The following is a 23312-nucleotide window of genomic DNA, read 5'->3' on the forward strand; positions in this document are numbered from 1 at the left end:
AATTATATAGCCAACAATGATAATCAACTGAAGAATTATACAGCCAACAATGATAATCAACTGAAGAATTATACAGCCAACAATGATAATCAACTGAAGAATTATACAGCCAACAATGATAATCAACTGAAGAATTATATAGCCAACAATGATAATCAACTGAAGAATTATAAAGCCAACAATGATAATCAACTGAAGAATTATATAGCCAACAATGATAATCAACTGAAGAATTATATAGCCAACAATGATAATCAACTGAAGAATTATATAGCCAACAATGATAATCAACTGAAGAATTATACAGCCAACAATGATAATCAACTGAAGAATTATACAGCCAACAATGATAATCAACTGAAGAATTATACAGCCAACAATGATAATTAACTGAAGAATTATACAGCCAACAATGATAATCAACTGAAGAATTATATAGTCAACAATGATAATCAACTGAAGAATTATAAAGCCAACAATGATAATCAACTGAAGAATTATATAGCCAACAATGATAATCAACTGAAGAATTATATAGCCAACAATGATAATCAACTGAAGAATTATATAGCCCACAATGATAATCAACTGAAGAATTATACAGCCGACAATGATAATCAACTGAAGAATTATATAGCCAACAGTGATAATCAACTGAAGAATTATATAGCCAACAATGATAATCAACTGAAGAATTATACAGCCAACAATGATAATCAACTGAAGAATTATACAGCCAACAATGATAATCAACTGAAGAATTATATAGCCAACAATGATAATCAACTGAAGAATTATATAGCCAACAATGATAATCAACTGAAGAATTATATAGCCAACAATGATAATCAACTGAAGAATTATATAGCCAACAATGATAATCAACTGAAGAATTATATAGCCAACAATGATAATCAACTGAAGAATTATATAGCCAACAATGATAATCAACTGAAGAATTATAAAGCCAACAATGATAATCAACTGAAGAATTATACAGCCAACAATGATAATCAACTGAAGAATTATATAGCCAACAATGATAATCAACTGAAGAATTATATAGCCAACAATGATAATCAACTGAAGAATTTTATAGCCAACAATGATAATCAACTGAAGAATTATATAGCCAACAATGATAATCAACTGAAGAATTATACAGCCAACAATGATAATCAACTGAAGAATTATAAAGCCAACAATGATAATCAACTGAAGAATTATACAGCCAACAATGATAATCAACTGAAGAATTATACAGCCAACAATGATAATCAACTGAAGAATTATATAGCCAACAATGATAATCAACTGAAGAATTATATAGCCAACAATGATAATCAACTGAAGAAATATATAGCCAACAATGATAATCAACTGAAGAATTATACAGCCAACAATGATAATCAACTGAAGAATTATACAGCCAACAATGATAATCAACTGAAGAATTATATAGCCAACAATGATAATCAACTGAAGAATTATATAGCCAACAATGATAATCAACTGAAGAATTATATAGCCAACAATGATAATCAACTGAAGAATTATACAGCCAACAATGATAATCAACTGAAGAATTATACAGCCAACAATGATAATCAACTGAAGAATTATACAGCCAACAATGATAATCAACTGAAGAATTATATAGCCAACAATGATAATCAACTGAAGAATTATATAGCCAACAATGATAATCAACTGAAGAATTATATAGCCAACAATGATAATCAACTGAAGAATTATATAGCCAACAATGATAATCAACTGAAGAATTATACAGCCAACAATGATAATCAACTGAAGAATTATATAGCCAACAATGATAATCAACTGAAGAATTATAAAGCCAACAATGATAATCAACTGAAGAATTATATAGCCAACAATGATAATCAACTGAAGAATTATACAGCCAACAATGATAATCAACTGAAGAATTATATAGCCAACAATGATAATCAACTGAAGAATAATTACTACACAACCAACAATGATGATGATCAACTGAAAAATTAGATAATGAACAATGAGGATCAACTGAAGAATTATATAACCAACAATGATGACCAACTGAAGAATTATTTAACCAACAAACCATATTAATCTTAAGGTTATAATAACAATGATCAAACTGAAGAGTTATAAAATAAACAAACCTCAATAATCAAAGGATTACAATAACAACAATAAACTGAAGAATGATAAAATAAGCAAACTTATTGATCTAAGGATTATAATTATAACGATAAACTGAAGAATTATAAAATATACAAACCTTATTAATCTGAGGATTATAATAACAACGATAAACTGTAAAATTATGAAATAAACAAACCTTATAAAACAAAGGATTATAGTAACAATGATAAACTTAAGAATTATGAGGAATCTAACGTTTACAATAAAAATAAAGAAACTGTAAAACATTTGATTTTATTACATAGTCTAACTAACACTATTTGTAGCAAGATCAGTGATGGTCAATGCCAAGGATGTCTACTCACCTCGCCCATGTTAAGCAGGGAGGCAGGCAGAGAGCAGACACTGTTTCTCTTGCGACTGTGGGAACTCTGGTTGGAGATGCGGCTGGTGGTGCGCACCTGACTGCGACTGGGCTGTGAGTTGCCGGCCTGGAGCTGCTGGCCTTGACCAGCATCACTCTGGCCATACTCGCTCTGGTTGTCCTGGTAACACAGACATGTGTAATCATTAATGAGAGAGTGAGTAAAATTCTTAGCAATGTTCCAGCAAAATCAAGTAACACCAGAAATGTACATTGTACCCTTATGAGGAATCAAACCCGAACCTTGGCACAACCAGCGAGCACTTTAACCACTAGGCTACCCTTACCGCCTCTAATCAAAGAGAACGCCTCTGTGGTGTTATGGTTAGAGCGTCTGCCTGGAGAGCGGAAGGTCGTGGGTTCGATCCCCGACCGCGTCATTCCAAAAGATGTTAAAATATGGTACTTGTTGGTCCCTGCCTGGCGCTTGGCATTAATGGGTTCAACAAGGACTGGTCGGCTCGGAGTCAGTATAATGTGTCTGAGTGAGATATCTATGCTTCACTGCGGCATGGTATCTCAGTGGGCTAGCACTATAAAACCAGCTTCAGTCTGGGCTAGTACAAGCAGCCGCACATACACATTAACACGCATGCACGTCGTCATATGAGCGAAATATTCTCAAGAACGACGTTAAACCCAATTTCACCTCACCTCACCTCTTATCAAAGATGAAAGTTGTATACTTCTAGAGCTGAGAAAAACACTCACTGTTCCTCTGACCAAAGTACTAAGTTGATTAACACAGAATGCACAATATATTTAATCTATGAACGCAAAATCCATACTGACATCAATTCCTGAATCAACAAGGATACTTATTCATTGTAATACCTAGCCTTTTGGCTCATTTACCAAGTTATATGTGCCATTTTTTTTCCCCAAATGCATCACCATTCTAAACCTGTGTTGACACCATTGGTTCTCTGCACTACTTACTGGCACATCTGAAGCAGAGGAGTTTGTTTTACTCCGGACGTGAGGCCTGAGTTCGAATATCTTGCTAAGCCAGACCTCTTCGTATGTCTTCAGGGACTGCTCTATGGACAGATCCTTCACTGCTCTCTGTACAATAGCTCTCACGTCATCAACATGCTCTGAAATACAGATGCCATACTGTCAGGTTTTGACAAAGCAATTTCTAAATTCTTTCAAATAATTTATTCGATTGAGATTTTGGACAAAAAGTGCATTGTAACTGGGAAATTCTTTGTTTTCTTGGAAAATCAAACCATAGTTTAATTTTTAACAATTCAAAGAATACTCCATGTATTACATCATTGTTAACTCTTGCACACACATGAAAGAAGTGAGGTATGAGTTGCAAAATCTAATTATTTGCACAACTTATTAACTTATTTTATGGCGTGATGAAAGCCAACTTATTTTATGGTCTGATGAAAGCCAACATTGATAATTTGTTGCAATTAGGAAATAAACATCATGTGTTGGCCAATTTCCGGGTGTTATTGAGTATTTGAATCACGAGAATTCATTTGGAACCGACGGCATCAGCCGGAGGGTACAGCAGTGAAATGTCATCAGCTGGCCGTTTCGGCTGTTTCCCATGGTAGCATCTGGAACATCTCATTTGTGACGTCATTCGGACTTTACGTCACAATATGATTTTAATGACGTCATCACAGCTGACGACGTAACAATACAATGGTGTGAGCAATGTTTGCATGTATTAATACGCAGCGAATTTCCGGGAATCGAATACCATTTGACCACGTTTTTTCAACCAATCAGATTAAAGAACAAAGTGACTTTTGGTTTACAATGATATCATGACTGCTTTGTATCCATAGGAACTATAATTTCTGAAAGCCCTATGAGTAATTTGTCAACACCTCAGTACATCCCAGTGTGTTGGCTTGATGTTGGAGGGAAGCTTTATGTGATACTGGTCATAAAATCTTTGGTGAAATGTATAAGAACATATGAAGATGTTGACAGACAAGATCATATTGTTTCATTGTTTGTTGTTTGTTTAATCCTGCATTTTAAGACTGCTGCTGTCAATAATCAAGTCTGGATCAGACAACCAATGATTGATATAATGAACAACAATGGCGTATTCTGACACACAAGTCACCAAGTCTGACCTATGTCATCTCTTACAACAAGCACAGGTTGCTGAGGTACTCCTCTATTGGCACCAGACCCCAGCCATCTTCCCCAACTTACTCTGTAGTCCCAGACTGAGGAGCTCTCCAAGCGTCATCCTCTTCAGGGTGTCATTGTCTATGGTGAGGGCGCCGCCTGTCACTCTCACCAGCTGCTTCCAGTGCCGGGTCCTCATGGCTGAACTGCTCAGGTCATCAATCAGAGGCAGACAGGCCTAACATAGAGGAGGTCATGTTATTAGTTCATGTTAAATAACATCTTTGGTTGTCAAGCTTGTTCTTGATGATAATGAAGGATTCCAGCCTGGATGGTAATGATGGGCTCTTACATGGGTGGTAATGATGGGCTCTTACATGGGTGGTAATGATGGGCTCTTACATGGGTGGTAATGATGGACTCTTACATGGGTGGTAATGATGGGCTCTTACATGGATGATAATGATGGACTCTCATATGGATGGTAATGATGGAGTCACCTGAAGGGAAGTGATGGACTCTCAACTGGATGTTAATCATGGATTCTAATGTGGATGGTAAGTATGGACTCTCTCTTGGATTTAGCAATGGACTCTCACCTTGAGGATAGTTATGGACTCTAACATGGATGGAAATGATGGACTCTTATCTGGACAGTAATGATGGTTTCTCATGTGTTTGGGAATGATGAACTCTTACATGGATTGTAGTAATGGACTCTCACCTGGATGAAAGTTATTCACTCTCACCTGGATGAAAGTTATTGACTCTCACCTGGATGAAAGTTATTGACTCTCACCTGGATGAAAGTTATTGACACTCACCTCAATGAAAGTTATTGACTCCCAACTGGATGAAAGTTATTGACACTCACCTGGATGAAAGTTATTGACTCCCAACTGGATGAAAGTTATTGACTCTCACCTGGATGAAAGTTATTGACTCTCACCTGGATGAAAGTTATTGACTCTCACCTCAATGAAAGCTATTGACTCAACAGGATGAAAGTTATTGACTCTCACCTCAATGAAAGTTATTGACTCTCAACTGGATGAAAGTTATTGACTCTCACCTGGATGAAAGTTATTGACTCTCACCTGGATGAAAGTTATTGACTCTCACATCGATGAAAGTTATTGACTCTCACCTCAATGAAAGTTATTGACTCACACCTGGATGAAAGTTATTGACTCTCACCTGGATGAAAGTTATTGACTCTCACCTGGATGAAAGTTATTGACTCTCACCTGGATGAAAGTTATTGACTCCCAACTGGATGAAAGTTATTGACTCACACATCGATGAAAGTTATTGACTCTCACCTCAATGAAAGTTATTGACTCTCAACTGGATGAAAGTTATTGACTCTCACCTGGATGAAAGTTATTGACTCTCACCTGGATGAAAGTTATTGACTCTCACATCGATGAAAGTTATTGACTCTCACCTCGATGAAAGTTATTGACTCTCACATCGATGAAAGTTATTGACTCTCACCTGGATGGTAGTGATAGACTCATGCAGCCCCATGTAGACATCCCAGGTGAAAACATCTTCTGGGAGAGCTCGAACAATGTCCAGCTGTTTGCTCGTCTCCTCCCGGAGAAACTTGGTGTTCATCTTCTGCCATCGATGCCTCTTCCACTCGGACTGCTGTTCATCTATAACCCTGTAAATACACCACAGTGTTAGACCTTTCAGACAGTTGCGTTCATCCCTCTTATCTACTCAGTCTACTCATCACATCACAGTGTTAGACCTTTCAGACAGTTGCGTTCATCCCTCTTATCTACTCAGTCTACTCATCACATCACAGTGTTAGACTATCCAAACATTTGTTTGGGCCCATACTGCCTATGCATGTTTATTCACTATTCTAAGATGCTTCGGTGAAGGATCAAAGGCATCGAAAATACTTTATCAGATGATAATGTACATTTTTTTGCATTACATCACAATCTATTGGCATCACTGCGCCATTCTAGCCTGCGCCATTCTAACGTTAAAGCACTCAGACGCAAGCATCCTCGTTCTTTAATGATAATAGTTCAGGGCGAACGTGTGCTTTACTACACTATACATGGGGGTAGAGCAAACTGCATTTCTTAAACACAGTCAGATCCATCTATATATTAAAATGTAAGACCTTCCAAACAATCTTGAACATCCATCACATGTGAGATCTAAAGAACTAACCTGACAGTCTCCCATACTTGTTTCAGGTTGTTGAGCTCATAGCGGCACCTGAAACATCACATGAACTTCAGGTATATTCATTCTTCTGGAGTATGTTGATGATACAATCAAAACAGATGTGGTTATCGGTATTGCACCACATATTAATAATAATAATGATAATAAGGGCACTTGTAATGTGCTGAATTCCGCAACATGGAGGGGCATGTTCAAAGTGTTAACACAATCTGATCATTATTACCCCAGATAACCCAAGCTGCCTGTTAGGTGCTAGAAGGTTAATAGTCACATGGCTTATTTCACCAGGTACCCATTTTCTGCTGGGTGAGCAGAGGTAATTTTTAACAAACTCACTTGCCTAAGGTGAAACCACATGTATCACATGTGCTTCATTGTGGGGCAGGAGTAGGCATATCTCTATACACAAGGCTGTATTGCAATGAATTTCATGATATATTGTGATAAAGTAAGCTGTATTGTGATACTTTTCATGATACATCATGATATACATGTAATTTTTGAGTAAAATTGATATTTTATACTTATCCTGACTCATGCTCTTTTGCTTGTCTCCTTCCTCTTTATGAACATAGTGGAACACTTGTATCTCCCTAATTGAAGTTCCTTCAATGTAAAATCACTAATTAGTACACCACGAGTTACCTCCCTTCCACAAGCTGGAACGAGGGGCCACCCTCTACCCATGTGCCTCACTCTCTCCTCATATACTGAGCCCAACATTTGAATTTACAGGGAAATCCAAAGTGTTATTTGGGAGGATGGGAGGGCTGACCTCATGAGTCAGGATAAGTATAAAATATCAATTTTACTCAAAAAATTACATATTTTTCCTTATCCTGACTCATGCTCTTTGCTTGTAGAATCCAACAGAGCGGAGGTGGGAATATATAATACTTTGGATTTTAATAATTAGTGATTTGAACTGTGATGATTGTAATAACCCTATGAGAACTTCATAAAGGCATTGAACTGATGAATTCCTGCTGCCAGCTTATCAGCTGCCATATAGAGGTTATTACAATGTACTTATTATGATAAGTATATATAATATTAATACAATGCTTAAGACTAATAGACTTAAGCTTGTTAATATGCTAGTATAAACTCCTTAGAGTTTGTTAGCTAAAATACTTTAAGATATAAACATAGCACTAAGCTAAAAATATGATTAATTTTAAGCTAATTATATAATAACAAACCTCTTTAGGGTTTGTTAGTTAAAATATTTATATGATATAGACAGTGCTGAGCTTAAGATATGAATAAGCTTTAGCTATATATATAACAGCAAACTTTGTAGAGTTTGTTAGCTAATACATTTTTACAATATGAGTATAGTATTGTGCTTAAGATATAATTATCTTAAGCTACATATATAATAGCCAAACTTAGTAGAGTTTGTTAGCTAATATATTTTACAATATGAGTATAATACTGTGCTTAAGATATAATTAACTTAAGCTACATATATAATAGCCAAACTTAGTATAGTTTGTTAGCTAATATATTTTTACAATATGAGTATAGTACTGTGCTTAAGATATAATTAACTTAAGCTACATATATAATAGCCAAACTTAGTAAAGTTTGTTAGCTAATATATTTTTACAATATGAGTATAGTACTGTGCTTAAGATATAATTAACTTAAGCTACATATATAATAGCCAAACTTAGTAAAGTTTGTTAGCTAATATATTTTTACAATATGAGTATAGTACTGTGCTTAAGATATAATTAACTTAAGCTACATATACAATAGCCAAAAACTCTGTAGAGCTTATTAGCTAATAGATTTATAATGTAACCATAGTACTAAGCTTAAGATATGATTAGACTTAAGCTAAATGTATATAGCAAAAAACTCCTTAGAGTTTATTAACTAATATACTTTTATGTTATAAACATAGTACTGAGCTTAAGATATGATTAAACTTAAGCTATATATATATAATAGTAAAACTCCGTAGAGTTTGATAGCTAATACATTTTATTATGTTGATTTAGACCTAGTATTGAGCTTAAGATATGAAGTAAACCTTAAGCTAAATATATAATAGCAAAAACCTTTTAGAGTTTTAATAGCTAATATACTTATATGGTATCAACATAGTATTGAGCTTAAGATATGAAGAAACCTTAAGCTACATATGTATAGCAAAACTCCGTAGAGTTTGTTAGCTAATACATGATATAATGTAACCATAAAGCTTAAAATATGATGAAAACTTAAGCCCAATATATAATAGCAAAAACTCTTTTAGAGTTTTGATAGCTAATATACCTATATGCTATAAACATAGTACTAGCTTTAAGATATGAATAAGCTTAAGTTACATATATAATAGCAGCAAAAACTCCATAGAGTTTGTTAGCTAATACATGTTATAATGTAACCATATTGCTTAAGATATGATGAAACTTAAGCCAAATAGCAAAAGCTCTTTAGAGTTTGTTAGCTAATATAGTTATATGATATAAACATAGTACTGAGCTTAAGATATGAATGAGCTTAAGCTACCTATATAATAGCAAAACTCCGTAGAGTTTGTTAGCTAATGTATTTTTACAATATGAGTATAGTACTATGCTTAAAATATACTTGACTTAAGCTACGTATATAATAGCCAAAAAAAACTCTGTAGAGTTTGTTAGCTAATGCATTTATCATGTAACCACTGTGATGATAAAAAAACGAGCTTAAGCAAATTATATATAGCATGAAGCTATTTAGTACTGTTATAAGATAAGTAAAAATCTGTAAGATTGACTTATCTTCTCCGAGGAACTGTCAACTGTTGTGCAAGGACCATGGGATCGAATTGGTGGATACCTGAGATGTCTCGGTGGTGATATCTCTCAGATAATGGTTGGCAACCACCATATCGGATCTACAGTAATAAACCCTCCATTATTTCAAATAACATTTGTGTAGATGAAATTGTAGAAGTTAGGGCTCTAATATCAAGAGTATTAAAGCTCATGGAGGGTCGGATTAGGTCCATCTGTCTTGTATGCACGTAGTATGACAGTTCTGATCCAAACGGAGATATAGTACGTGAGACTACACTCTGCGTAAGTTGATGATAGAGGAAAAAAATCTGTTGTATTTTTTTCTTCCTGTTTGGTTTGGTGGAGATAAATTTACAGTGCTCTTGCTGGCCAGCGTGATAGCATCATCGTATCATGGAGTCCAAGTATGTCATCCAGGCATGTTCATAAACCTCACTTGTGAGGTGTTGTAGCACTATATTCATATCCCCAAGTTGGTACGTGAAACTTCCGTTTATTCTCCAAACAGAAACTTAGTAGGTTTACTAACCATCTAGTTGTGTTAGTAGCTTGATGATGAAATTCAGGTGTAGTCTGAAACGCTGTGGATTTCGGATCCACTTGTATCACGTCGTCTAGGTAAATCGTTCGCGATGTCCTTGGCGATGTATGTGCACAACCGGGAGTTTGTGTCCTCGATGAACTTTATGTAAAATCGCCTGACTGCTGTGCCCTTGTCTAAACTTGACAGGGAGGTCTCTAACCTGAAGAAAGCAGCCTAATCATGAAGGTTCAGGTTAACTGGGCTGTAAGGAGGCTTGCTCGTTCATTGATATAAAGTTGTCACTTGCAACCTATGTCTTGAACTGTGAACTATGCTCGACCTCTGTGTAGGGCGTTGTTCATCGGGTCCAATCAGAATAAGGCATTTTGATTCTGTAGAGTACCCAGCTGTGATGTCACCGTGTAGCAGGAAAAGGAACCTTGTATAATATAGTGCCGTCGTTGATATTAGAACAATCATCGGTCTTCATCGTAACTTCGAAGTTACCCCAGTGACCACGGTGTTTCGAGGATTAATGGTAAACGCAGCTGAAAAGCTTCCGGTAAAATACCTTGCTCTGTAATATTAATGCTGGGTAGGTTATTTTCCTGGCTGTCGTGAAAGTACTTCAGTTTTGAATATAATTCCGACTTCTTTATATATAAAGGTACAATAACTTGTAAGTTGTCAGCTTGTAGACTGTATACATGAATGTATCGTCATAATTGTAGAATTAAAGCTGAATTTGTTGTACATATTTCTTCTCAGAAATGTTGGACGATTATGAGTTATACTCGCTGTAACAAGGCTGCTGTTCAATTCGATATTGAATTGTCTGCAGATATGCGTAATGGTCACGCATGTAGATAATCGTATCGTCGTCCGAGATTGCATATACTAGCAATTTATCTGGAATAGTTGATTTCTGTGAAGATCTATGAAACGTCGTTGACAAATTAATACAGCGACGTTCTGTGTTGTAAATAGCCTGTGCAATTGTCTTCGGCGTAGGCTTATAGGCGCATCTGGCATACAGTTGATAGACAACTTATGCGATGTCTTGAACGGACTGAGGAGTAGCTATATATGGCGAAAGTGGCTAGTATATGGAGACCTTGGAGGAGACTTCCTCGGTGAGCGCCCGGAGACTTCACGAAGCTCGAAGTATCCCTTCTAGATCTACTGGTGAAGTAGACTTGGAGCCACTTAGCCTTCGCGACCTTCGCGAAGAAGGTATCGAAATCAAAGTCCGATTAGATATATATATATATATATATATATATATAAGAGCTTTGCTTCGCTAATGGCCTCTGTGTTTAACAGGATGTGGGGTCGGCGAAAGCTTACTCCTCCGCCGACGCCCCTTGTAGCTGGTGAGGCTCTAGCTCCTTCGCCGAGGCGGCCTGGGACTTGCTGGTTCTGCATAAGTAGGGCCGAGTGGATCATCTTATCATTTTCAGAAGTCGTGGTTACTTAAATCTGGTGATAAGTGTCTCAATGATCGCTTCTAGATCTATTTAGGCCAACGAACATACGCCTCGGTCATGGATTCAACTGAACCAATTTACGATTGTAGTTCTTATTGTTGATATCGATGATCAACTTGTAGTTTTCATCGATGTCTTAAGCCTTGAAGAAGGGGTCCATGTTGTGCGTGGAAAACTTCTAGGCGTGAAAGTTCGGCAATTATGGTGTCTGAACTTTGTGGCTTTATGGGATGCTATGTCTAGATTCTGTGCTACCGCAGCAATCGGGTCGATCGGAGGTAGGGTGATAGCATCTGCGTCGTCTTCTCCTTCATCAGGTATGTCTGCGTCGACTGCCACTCTAGGAAGGTGATGTAGACTTGTGTGCAGACTTTGTGTGGTAACCTGTGAGGCGCATCGATGTGGTGATGTACGAGGAGATCGGAGACTATTGACAGCTTCGCCGAAGCTCTTGAGTAGTCCCTTGACTCTGTTAAATGACGATCTATATTCGGGTGTCCTTCCCGAGTGCCTTCGCGAGTGCCTTCGCGAATGCCTTCACGAACGCAGCTGAACGCCTTCGCTGAAGCTTCCTTTGCGTCTCGTGCTGGGGAACGGCGATTTGAGCTTCGCGAAGGCTTCCGTGAGGTCTGGTGGCTGAGTCTGCATCTAAGGATGAAGCCGAGGAATGTGATGATCTATCCCGCCAAGGCCTTCGCGAAGGCTGTACATCTGGGTCCTTCGTCAAGGTGGTCTGCGACTTCTCTTCGAAGGCTGCATCGCCTTGGCTGCTACGCTGACTGGAGGTGCCTCTAGAGTGTTGTTCTAAGTTGGAGCCTCGCGAAGGCTCGTGACTCTGGGCTGGCTGCTTCTCCAGTCTGTAGTGACCTCCATCACGCACCATGATTTGCCGTGAGTAGCTCGTCTGGGATGGTCTGCGACGAAGTAGTCGGGTGCCATCTCTGGCGCTTGTTAGTGGTGGGGCCCTCAGGTAAGTCGCCTGACATCAGTGTAGAGACATCAGGCTGCATGACGCATCTCTGCTGATGTCATTGTAGCTGTCACCGGTCGCCACTTGTCTCATACGCCGAGGATGATGATCGGCTGATCATCGTAGAGGCCAAGTTCAGCGGCTGGAACAATCTCGGTTGAGAAAGTCCTAGTAGACTTCGCTTGAATTCCCTCAGAGGTCGACGCCGCCCTGGGGGTGCGTAAGTCCGCGCTGAGTGTTGGTAGCGACGGGACCCCTCAGGAAGATCATCGAACGTTGATCTGCGCTGACATCACTGTTGCCGGTTATCAGTCATTCTTTGATGTATTATCAGGAATGATGATCGGCTGATCATCATACAGGCCCAAATTGCGATGAGAACAATCTCGGCTGAGAAAGTTCTAGTAGACTTCGCTGAATACCCCTCAGTGCGACGGCGGGATGTCTGGGGAAGCAGGACGCTTCTTGGAGGCGGGCGGACTACGCCCCACGCCTTCCACCATTCTAGCGGAAACCCAGACGGGAGGGGGGTCACCAACAGCAGTAGACTGGCGCAGGGTTCAGGTGTATCAGTCATGCTAGACTCTGCATAATGCGGACCTATCTGCTGCTGGCCTCAAACGCAAAGTAATTATTTATTAAAGGTAGAATTGGATAAATTAGTATCGCGAACTGCAACGCGGAATCACATGAAACATGGCGCAGTACAGCTAGGGCATATTAAATGGATCAGCAGCAGAATAAAAACGAATGTGCAACAGTACAGAATTTTTATCAACGAATCCACTGCAACAGCACGCGGCCCCGCATAAACAGTAGAAACACGACTAAATATCAATATATAATTGTTGAAAGATACTAGCTAAACCTCTATAGATCTCTATAACGAGGTAACTAACTAAATATAATCAAAGGATATAGTGTGTCGGAGACACAGGCGCCTCACGCCCAGCTCACTGGGCTAAGAAGGAGAGAGTGAGGCACATGGGTAGAGAGGTGGCTCTCGCTCCCGCCGCTTGTGGAAGGGAGGTAACTCGTGGTGTACTAATTAGTGATTTTACATTGAAGGGAACTTCAATTAGGGAGATACAAGTGTTCCACTATGTTCGCAAGAGGAAGGAGACAAGAAAAAAAGAGCATGAGTCAGGATAAGGAAAATACACTACCGCATCCCTTTGATTCATGCCGCACCGTGTGTAAACGTGTTGAAACAACCTCAGTTTAGAGGGATACTTGCCCATGAAAGGTAGGTGAATATCAAGTTTCTTTGCAAATATCGAGTTAAAAGGGTAATTTTGCTTGTTGGGACCATGACATTATATCGAGATATCCAAAATATCGAGACATCCGTATCGAGTTAAAAGAGTTTGATTAATGATAAATTATGAAGGATTTTGCGGGACCGAGATGCTATATCGAGACAACCGAGATATCGAGTTATCAGAGTTTGACACAACGGTGCTCGACTGTACTGCCAAACACATGGCACTATTGAGATACATGTGATTATATTTCTCCACAATTAACACAATCCTGCGAAACACATGGTCCAATTACAATATATTACTGAAAGCATTGCTGCAATGCACAATACCTATGACAATATCAAGCAAAGGAAATCTGTATAGAATAGACACATATCGGTATATTGTGAAACACATGGCCGTTTTGCAAATTGTTTGCACTAATGTATTCAAGGAATATATATTAGAAACAAATTTAAACGGAACATTATGACGGAACTTGCCAAGTTGTTTATTGAACAAATCAACCTTGTCTGTATGTCACTAACATCCTTGTCTGTATTCAAGGTATGAGTCTGTATGTGAATGAACAATCAGGAACAAATTACTTTCCATTTTCAAGTTAATGGAACATTATGTAAGGAACTAGCTGTAAGTTGATTATTGAACAACATCTTGTTTTGTCGGTAACTCCTTGCTTTTAGCAATATTCCAGCAATATCATGCCTTGGGACACCAGTAAATGTGTATTCAGTAACAGCCTTGTCATTGTACCAATGTGGTGATTTGAACACGTATGTCAGTCTTCAGCATGTCAGAAACAACCTTGTCTGTAGCTGTCAGAAAATGATTTTAGCAGTAGGCTACCCAACTGCCCTTGAAAGTAAGAACTCTCCACCAATAGTACTGTAACTCACTGTGGCAGGACGGAGAAGTTGACAACAGACGCCTCCAGAAGCTCCTGCAGCTCAATCAGATCCTGAGCTTCATTCTCCAGCACCGTGAGCCGCTTGACAAAGTTGTCTATGACAACCCAGGCCTCCCCCAGGGAACACTCTCTATTATAGATGTCAGACTTGTCCAGGTCATTGCTCAGGTCCATCACACGGTCAGCAAATGCCTCAAGGTCCTACACAACAAAAGGTTAGAAGCATTAGAAATATAAGCCAGACTGCTAGTGCTGTTTCAGGGCTCGATTTCAGAAAAGTTAACCTACTTGCACCAGGTGCAACCTATGATAAAGACCTAGTTGCACCAGCCAAATTCCAGTTGCAACATAGTGTGTTTAAAGCGTCAGAAGTTGAAACCATAGCAACACAGAGACACAGCTGATATCTGTTTTCAAGAGCTGTCATAGCCGAGACGTGTCTATGAATAGCAATGTTTCGGTACCATAGCTATTCAAAGTTTAGAAGAAGAATGAGCTGACATATTTATGCTTATAATGTTAGATTCATCATTGATTTATTTCTCAAAAATTGACTTGCACCTTGTGCAAGTTAGACTCATAACTAGGTTGCACTTTGTAAAACTGGGTTGCACCAGTGCAAGTAACAAAGCACTAAATCGAGCCCTGTGTTTTCAGAGGGCTTACAGAAGGCTATTCAGTGTATCATCAGCCCTGATACCAAACTGAGTTTCATCTACATTGTAAGTCATCATCAAAACACAAGATATTTTATTGCTGTGGTCAATCAAAGCCAGCAGCAGATATACAGTTACCTGTGTGATTCTGGCTGATTCCTCCTGTATGCGTGGTCCAAGTCTCTGTTTGGCCAGGGATACTTTAGTCTTGAGGTTGTTCCACCGGCCTGGAGCTGCTGAGAACAGGAACTGGGTCTTCTCCGGCAGCACCTGGCCATACTTCCTCAGTAGTAAGACCGTCCGATGCATCGCTGTGAACTTGCCGTCCATCTCCGACTGTTGAGCTGACACCTGTAGCAGAATAATGTCTCCTGTCACCAGAGTAGGAAAGAATTCAACAATTTCACATAATCCATCTGAAACAACCTTGTCTGTATGTCAGTAACAACCCCGTCTGTATGTCAGTAACAACCTTGTCTGTATGTCAGCAACAACCTTGTCTGTATGTCAGAAACAGCCTTGTCCGTATATCAGTAACAACCTTGTCTGTATGTCAGTAACAACCGTGTCCATATATCAGTAAGAACCTTGTCTGTATGTCAGTAACAACCTTGTCTGTATGTCAACAACCTTGTCTGTATGTCAGAAATAGCCTTGTCCGTATATCAGTAACTACCTTGTCCGTATGTCAGTAACAACCGTGTCCATATATCAGTAACAACCTTGTCTGTATGTCAGTAACAGCCTTGTCTGTATGTCAGTAACAGCCTTGTCTGTATGTCAGCAAGAACCTTGTCTGTATGTCAGTAAGAACCTTGTCTGTATGTCAGCAACAACCATGTCTGTATGTCAGCAACAACCTTGCCTGTATATCACAAACAACCTTGTCTGTATGTCAGTAACACACTTGTTTGTATGTCAGTAACAGCCTTGTCTGTATGTCAGTAGCAGCCCCGAATGTATGTCAGTAACAACCTTGTCTGCATGTCAGTAACAACCTTGTCTGTATGTCAGCAACAACCTTGTCTGTATGTCAGTAACAGCCGTGTCCATATATCAGTAACAATCTTGTCTGAATGTTGGTAACAGCCTTGTCTGTATGTCAGTAACAGCCTTGTCTGTATGTCAGTAACAGCCTTGTCTGTATCTGTCTGTCAGTAACAACCATGTCTATTTGTCAGTAATACCCTTGTCTGTATGTCAGTAACAACCTTGCCTGTATCTTAGTAACTGCCTTGTCAGCAACATGCAATATCTTGTTTTTTAGTAAATCACTAAGAGTATAAATGACACCCTACCTCATTAAAGAGTCTCATCATCTTCATGAAGCTGGCTGTGTCTCTCTCCTCTCCGGTGATACTCTCAATCTCTGGCTCAATCCTCTTCAGGAACACATCCAACTTCTCTAGCATTTGAGTCACCTGAAACACACCCAAGGCTATGAACCATACAGCCTACTGCAGTAGTAAACATCCTGAAACACACCCAAGGCTATGAACCATACAGCCTTCTGCAGAAGTAAACATCCTGAAACACACTCAAGGCTATGAACCATACAGCCTTCTGCAGTAGTAAACATCTTGAAACACACCCAAGGCTATGAACCATACAGCCTTCTGCAGTAGTAAACATCCTGAAACACACCCAAGGCTATGAACCATACAGCCTTCTGCAGAAGTAAACATCCTGAAACACACTCAAGGCTATGAACCATACAGCCTTCTGCAGTAGTAAACATCCTGAAACACACCCAAGGCTATGAACTATACAGCCTTCTGCAGAAGTAAACATCCTGAAACACACTCAAGGCTATGAACCATACAGCCTTCTGCAGTAGTAAACATCCTGAAACACACCCAAGGCTATGAACCATACAGCCTTCTGCAGTAGTAAACATCCTGAAACACACCCGAGGCTATGAACCATACAGCCTTCTCCAGAAGTGCTAATGTGGTCATGGATTTGTTTCACCGTTCTGAAAGTGTATGTAATTGATCACTCAAAAAATCCAGTAAATCCAGGATTTGATTTCATTGTGTTACACAGAAGATACAGTCAGAGAGCACCAATGTCTGATTACATTTGTGTCATATCCTGAACAGTTGTAGACACAAATGATTTGATAGTAAAAGCAATATGAATGATACTTGCCATAGAATCTACATAACATATTTAATGTTAACAGGTGCCTTATCATTGCAGTGTCTACTTCTTGACACTTTCTGTAACAAAAACAAACACCAGACACAGGGTTGTAGAATTTCTGCAAATGTGATTGTTTAGTTTGTACCTGATCCGAGAGGTACTTGGTGAACGTCCACATCCACTTGCTGGCATAGGTGGTAAGAACCTGCTTTATAGGCTGCAGGTCCACTCTCAGCCAACCCACATTATGGTAGTTCTGTAGCGCCTGCACCTCATCTCGGGCACTCTGGAAGTAAAAATGACGACAATGATGTGGTTTAACACGTTGACTGCCTATCACGAGTATACTCGTAGCATCAATTCTGGCAGAATTTGCCACCAGAGTTATCTTGTAGCCACATCAGTGGTATTTTAAAACAAGTCTCACACGTTGGCGAAATAGGCACAAGAAGCAGTTGTCTCCTGGCGGTAACAAGGAACGTCATAGTCTTTTTCCGTTAGAACTAAACAAGCACATGATTCAGTTTGGAACTGCAAGCTGCAGTAACAGTGAGTGTTTTTTTTACCAGTGGCTCACTGGACAGTATCAACTAACATTACAGAAGCAGCGAGTTGGGTGAGTGAGTTAAGTTTTACGCCACTTTCAGTAGTGAGTGAGTGAGTTATTATTTAACGTCACATCGGCAATATTTCAGCCATATCATGACGACACTTTCAGTAAATATTCCAACAATATCACAGCAGGGGACACCAGAAATCGGCTTCACACATTGTACCCATATAGGTAATCAAATCTGGGTCTTTGGTATGACAAGCGAAAGCTCTAACTACTAAACTATACCACCGCCCCCATAACAAAAGTTGTATGGGACAGTAAGATGCACACATTGAGAATTGAATTTTACCTAAAGTTCATTGGGTATGTAACATCTCAGCCATGTCCTTATATGAAAACGCATAGCAATACATTGTGCATATGTTACTTAATTGATAGATTCCTGACTGACTGCTACCGATTCCTAAATTGCTTGAATTTTCAGTACCATCAACAATGTGGCTTGTGGGGATCCTCCACTTACCTTGTAGATGTCTATCTCATTGTCAAACTCATCCAAGGATGGGATGTTGTGATTGTCCCCCTCCTTGTTGCCCTTGGGGGTGAGGAGCGTCCTCTCCGCAGTACCCATCAGACCAGCTGAGTCAATACTGCTCTTGGCTGAGGAAGCTCTGAAGCAGACAGATGTTACATGAGTTCAATGTTCTGTTTGTTGCCAAAATCCTTACTCATCAATTTTCATGCTTTATTGTGGCTGCTTGTACATATTTGATATTGAGTGAGTGAGTGAGTTTAGTTTTACGCACTCAGCAATATTCCAGCTATATGGCGGCGGTGTGTAAATAACAGTGTCTGGACCAGACAATCCAGTGATCAACAGCATGAGCAGCGATCTGCGCAATTGGGAACCGATGACATGTGTCAACCAAGCCAGCGAACCTGACCCCCAGATCCCGTTAGTCGCCTCTTACATCAAACATGGGTTACTGAAGATTCATTCTAACGTGGACCTTCACGGGTCTATTTGATTTTGAATACCTATTTGATCTTGAATACCTATAGTAGTGGTAGGAATCTGAAGGAATATAAATGGGATATAGCAGGGAATTTGTATAGCAGGACCAAAGAGATTTTAACTCGCAACCAGTGTATATCAGTGTATAAGGGACATAACTCATAACATTTCCATCCTTGCACCAAACATGAACAGAAATGTCATTCAGCAAGCTCACAGATGTCTAGCAAGGTGCTTTGGGATGTCTAGCAACACTCTTGAAAATGTCTAGCATCTAGCTGAAGGATATCTATTATTATTATTATTATAGGATATTTATATAGCACACATATCCACGCACTAGTGCATGCTCAAGGCGCTGGTATTTTTTCCCTCGATCATTGGATGACAATATCAACTGCACATCGTATCAGCAATCTCAACTCCCTTGGGCGTATACAACTCGCTGCCGCTAGGGGCACCGAGTTATTGTGGCTTTCTCATCTAGCAACAAGCTTTGAAATGTCTAGCAGCATGCTTAGGGATGTCCAGCAACAAGCTTGGATATGTCTAGCATCAAGCTGAAGAATGTCTAGCAACAAGTTTGGAAATGTCTAGCATCTAGCTGAAGGATATCTAGCAACAAGCTGAGATATGTCCAGCAGCATGCTTAGGGATGTCTAGCAACAAGCTTGGATATGTCTAGCATCTAGCTGAAGCATATCTAGCAACAAGCTGAGATATGTCTAGCATCTAGCTGAAGGATATCTAGCAACAAGCTGAGATATGTCCAGCAGCATGCTTAGGGATGTCTAGCAACAAGCTTGGATATGTCTAGCATCTATAGCAACAAGCTTGGAAATGTCTAGCAGCATGCTTAGGGATGTCTAGCAACAAGCTGAGATATGTCCAGCAGCATGCTTAGGGATGTCTAGCAACAAGATTGGATATGTCTAGCATCTAGCTGAAGCATATCTAGCAACAAGCTGAGATATGTCTAGCATCTAGCTGAAGGATATCTAGCAACAAGCTGAGATATGTCCAGCAGCATGCTTAGGGATGTCTAGCAACAAGCTTGGATATGTCTAGCATCTAGCTGAAGCATATCTAGCAACAAGCTTGGAAATGTCTAGCATCTAGCTGAAGGATATCTAGCAATAAGCTGAGATATGTCTAGCAGCATGCTTAGGGATGTCTAGCAACAAGCTTGGAAATGTCTAGCATCTAGCTGAAGGATATCTAGCAACAAGCTTAGAGATGTCTAGCATCAAGCTGAGGGCTGTCTAACGACAACATTGGAAATGTCTAGCATCTAGCTGAGATATGTCTAGCAGCATTCTTAGGGATGTCTAGCAACAAGCTTGGAAATGTCTAGCATCTAGCTGAAGGATATCTAGCAATAAGCTCAGGGATATCTAGAAACAAGTTCAGTGATGGGTCTAGCTAAAAGCTTAGGGATGTCAAGCTCAGGGACATCCAGCAACAATCTTGGAGATGTCCTAGCATCAAGTTCCTGGATGTCAAGCAACAATTGCAAGCTCAGGGATATCAAGCAATATTCTCTGTGATGTCTAGCAACATGCTCAAGGGTGTTCAGCGATAAACCTGGAGATGTCTAGCAATCTAGAAGCTGGTGAGTTTCATATGATTTACTGGAAATCATGAAATTAATGCGTCACAAATTTAATGCGAAAGTGTGAGGGTCTAGTCTAAAAATGCGTCAAGAATTTAATGCGAGCTCAGGAATCTGTGTTGATGATAAAAATGACACCCTGAATCTTTGGTGTTGTTCTTTTTCTTTTCACACTTGTTATTTACCAAATAACCTGAATTGAGCTTGTTAAGCAAATGAATGGAAATGAGCTGACAATGTTTTGATTAATTTCATGATTTTCAGTACCTGGAATGAAGCGACGTCCTCTCCATAGCCTGCTGTCGGATCTCGGTTGTCATTGGTCTGTTGGCACTTCTCAGTGGGTTCGGTGACAAGTTTCCTCGAAGGAACTCTTCAAATGTCTGGTTGACATCTTGCAGCCACAAGAACGCATAATCTCGGAAAACCTCGAGCAGCTTCTGTAACAGCAGTAAATCCCAAAATATGAAACATGTGAAATATGTGATTATCAGAAAACTGTGAAAATTAGCCATGATCCACAACATCAATACTGGCGATGTGATGTTCTCACCTTGCATTCCTCGCTGTTCTCCTCCACCATCTGGTTGATGTTCATCAGCAGCTGCTTCACTTCATCATCTGCAGCGATGTAGTCCTCATAGCTGCCCTGGAGATGCAACACACGACACAATGTAATCCACATCATCTCAACATTGTTAGCTTGTTCCACACAATCAGTCATCCATCCAGCAGAAAATGGGTACCCGCTGGGATAAGTCAAGTGACTAATAAACTAGCGCCTCACTGGCAGGTTGGGTTAGTGGCAGGTAGTGAATGGAGTTTAGCACATTATAAATGCACTTGTTATTATAGACATATTTTAGTATTTTCCAGATATTAAATGTCAAGATTCTTCTCAGTAAATAATGACTGCAGCAAATCATCAAAATGTAATTTTTATGATAAAATTGATATTGATAAGGATATACGCCGAAAAAAGGACCCATATGACCACCCAACCGTCTGCTTGGGTGATGAAGGAGAGAGTGATGAGAGCTAGACTCAGGTCACGTGAGACCGTTTTGGCGGGAAAAGGGAGGCTACTTGTGGGTGAGCGATATTACAATCGCTTCAGGGAATTGAAAGGATTCAAGTTTCAACTTAACCATCACAAGGAGAAGGGAGATAAGCAATAAGCATGAGTCAGGATAAGGAAAATTTAACAATGCAAGTGCTGACCCTTGGATACAAAAGTTCTAACAAACTTTCAGCAATGATGACACAAAAAATTGTAAACATAAACATAGAATTGTATGAATTCCATAACATAGCATGTGGCAAAATAAAAGTCCTAAGACCAATCTACCCTGCCCAACATCCCCTATATATAAATGACCAGTTCCTGTTGAATCCCAATCGTTGGCGGAGTATGTGGGTTTCAACACTGTGATGTAAATAGCTCTACCCACCTTGGGCCCCAGCATTCTGACAAGTTTCCCCCGAGCCAGGAAACCCTCCAGCCAGCGCTGAACCAGTTCCTGGACACTGATGACAGATGTGTTCTGGTCAAGCGGTGGCCGGAATGCCACACTGTTTTCTATCAACTCTAAGCGGATGGTCAGCACAGGGATGATGCTCATGTCTTCATTGTCCTGAGGAAACAAACAGGTGACACCATGCATTTACTGCTAGGGAGAAATCACATCCAGGTGACACCATGCATTTACTGCTAGGGGAGAAATCACATCCAGGTGACACCATGCATTTACTGCTAGGGAGAAATCACATCCAAAGTAATCCAAGGTAGGGAGAAATCACATTCAGGTGACACCATGCATTTACTGCTAGGGAGAAATCACATTCAGGTGACACCATGCATTTACTGCTAGGGAGAAATCACATCCAGGTGACACCATGCATTTACTTAGGGAGAAATCTTATGCATTTTCACACATCCAGGTGACACCATGCATTTCTGCTAGGGAGAAATTTCTGACTTGAGAAATCACATCCAGGTGACACCATGCTCTTCAGGTAGTATTTAGGGGAGAAATCAACAGGTACCCATTTACTGCAATGTACTGCTAGGGGAGAAATCACATTTGAATATTTGAGTCATGTATGATGTACTAGGGAGAAATCACATTCAGGTGACACCATTTTAACTGCTAGGGAGAACCAAAATTTCAGGTAAGCTAGGATCAGTATTCTCACCACACATAAATGTCTTTTTCTGATTGAGTATTTTCAACATACTTCATGTATGATGTCAGAGTTTTAAGGAACCAAAATTTCATGATCCTCACCACACACTTACTTTGGTGTCTAAAACTTATATATATTAAAACTGCTATTGCACAATATACTGACCCCAAGCCAACCAGTACTTTTTTATCCTCTTAATTAATCCTAGACCACAACGATCAGAGCATTCTCCTTGACTCATTTGTAACAAACACTGACAACATCAAAAAGAGTGAGTGAGTGAGTTTAATTTTACGCCA

The 23312-nt window shown here is 39.6% G+C and overlaps 1 protein-coding gene across 1 annotated transcript in view; it reads right to left on the minus strand.

Moving 5' to 3' along the window:
• LOC124262525 (dynein beta chain, ciliary-like) overlaps positions 1–23312 on the minus strand; it is a 172263-nt gene that overhangs the window by 108071 nt on the left and 40880 nt on the right. Inside the window, 13 exon segments of the mRNA XM_046697032.1 lie at positions 2517–2696; positions 3515–3672; positions 4766–4919; positions 6179–6350; positions 6878–6925; positions 14832–15043; positions 15637–15849; positions 16797–16919; positions 17789–17929; positions 18723–18870; positions 21094–21266; positions 21380–21475; positions 22278–22460. Coding sequence (XP_046552988.1) covers positions 2517–2696; positions 3515–3672; positions 4766–4919; positions 6179–6350; positions 6878–6925; positions 14832–15043; positions 15637–15849; positions 16797–16919; positions 17789–17929; positions 18723–18870; positions 21094–21266; positions 21380–21475; positions 22278–22460 — 2001 coding nt within the window.

Source organism: Haliotis rubra, unplaced genomic scaffold (genome assembly GCF_003918875.1).
Source record: "Haliotis rubra isolate DU_JTF1 unplaced genomic scaffold, ASM391887v1 Scf842, whole genome shotgun sequence".
Lineage (NCBI taxonomy): Eukaryota > Metazoa > Mollusca > Gastropoda > Lepetellida > Haliotidae > Haliotis > Haliotis rubra.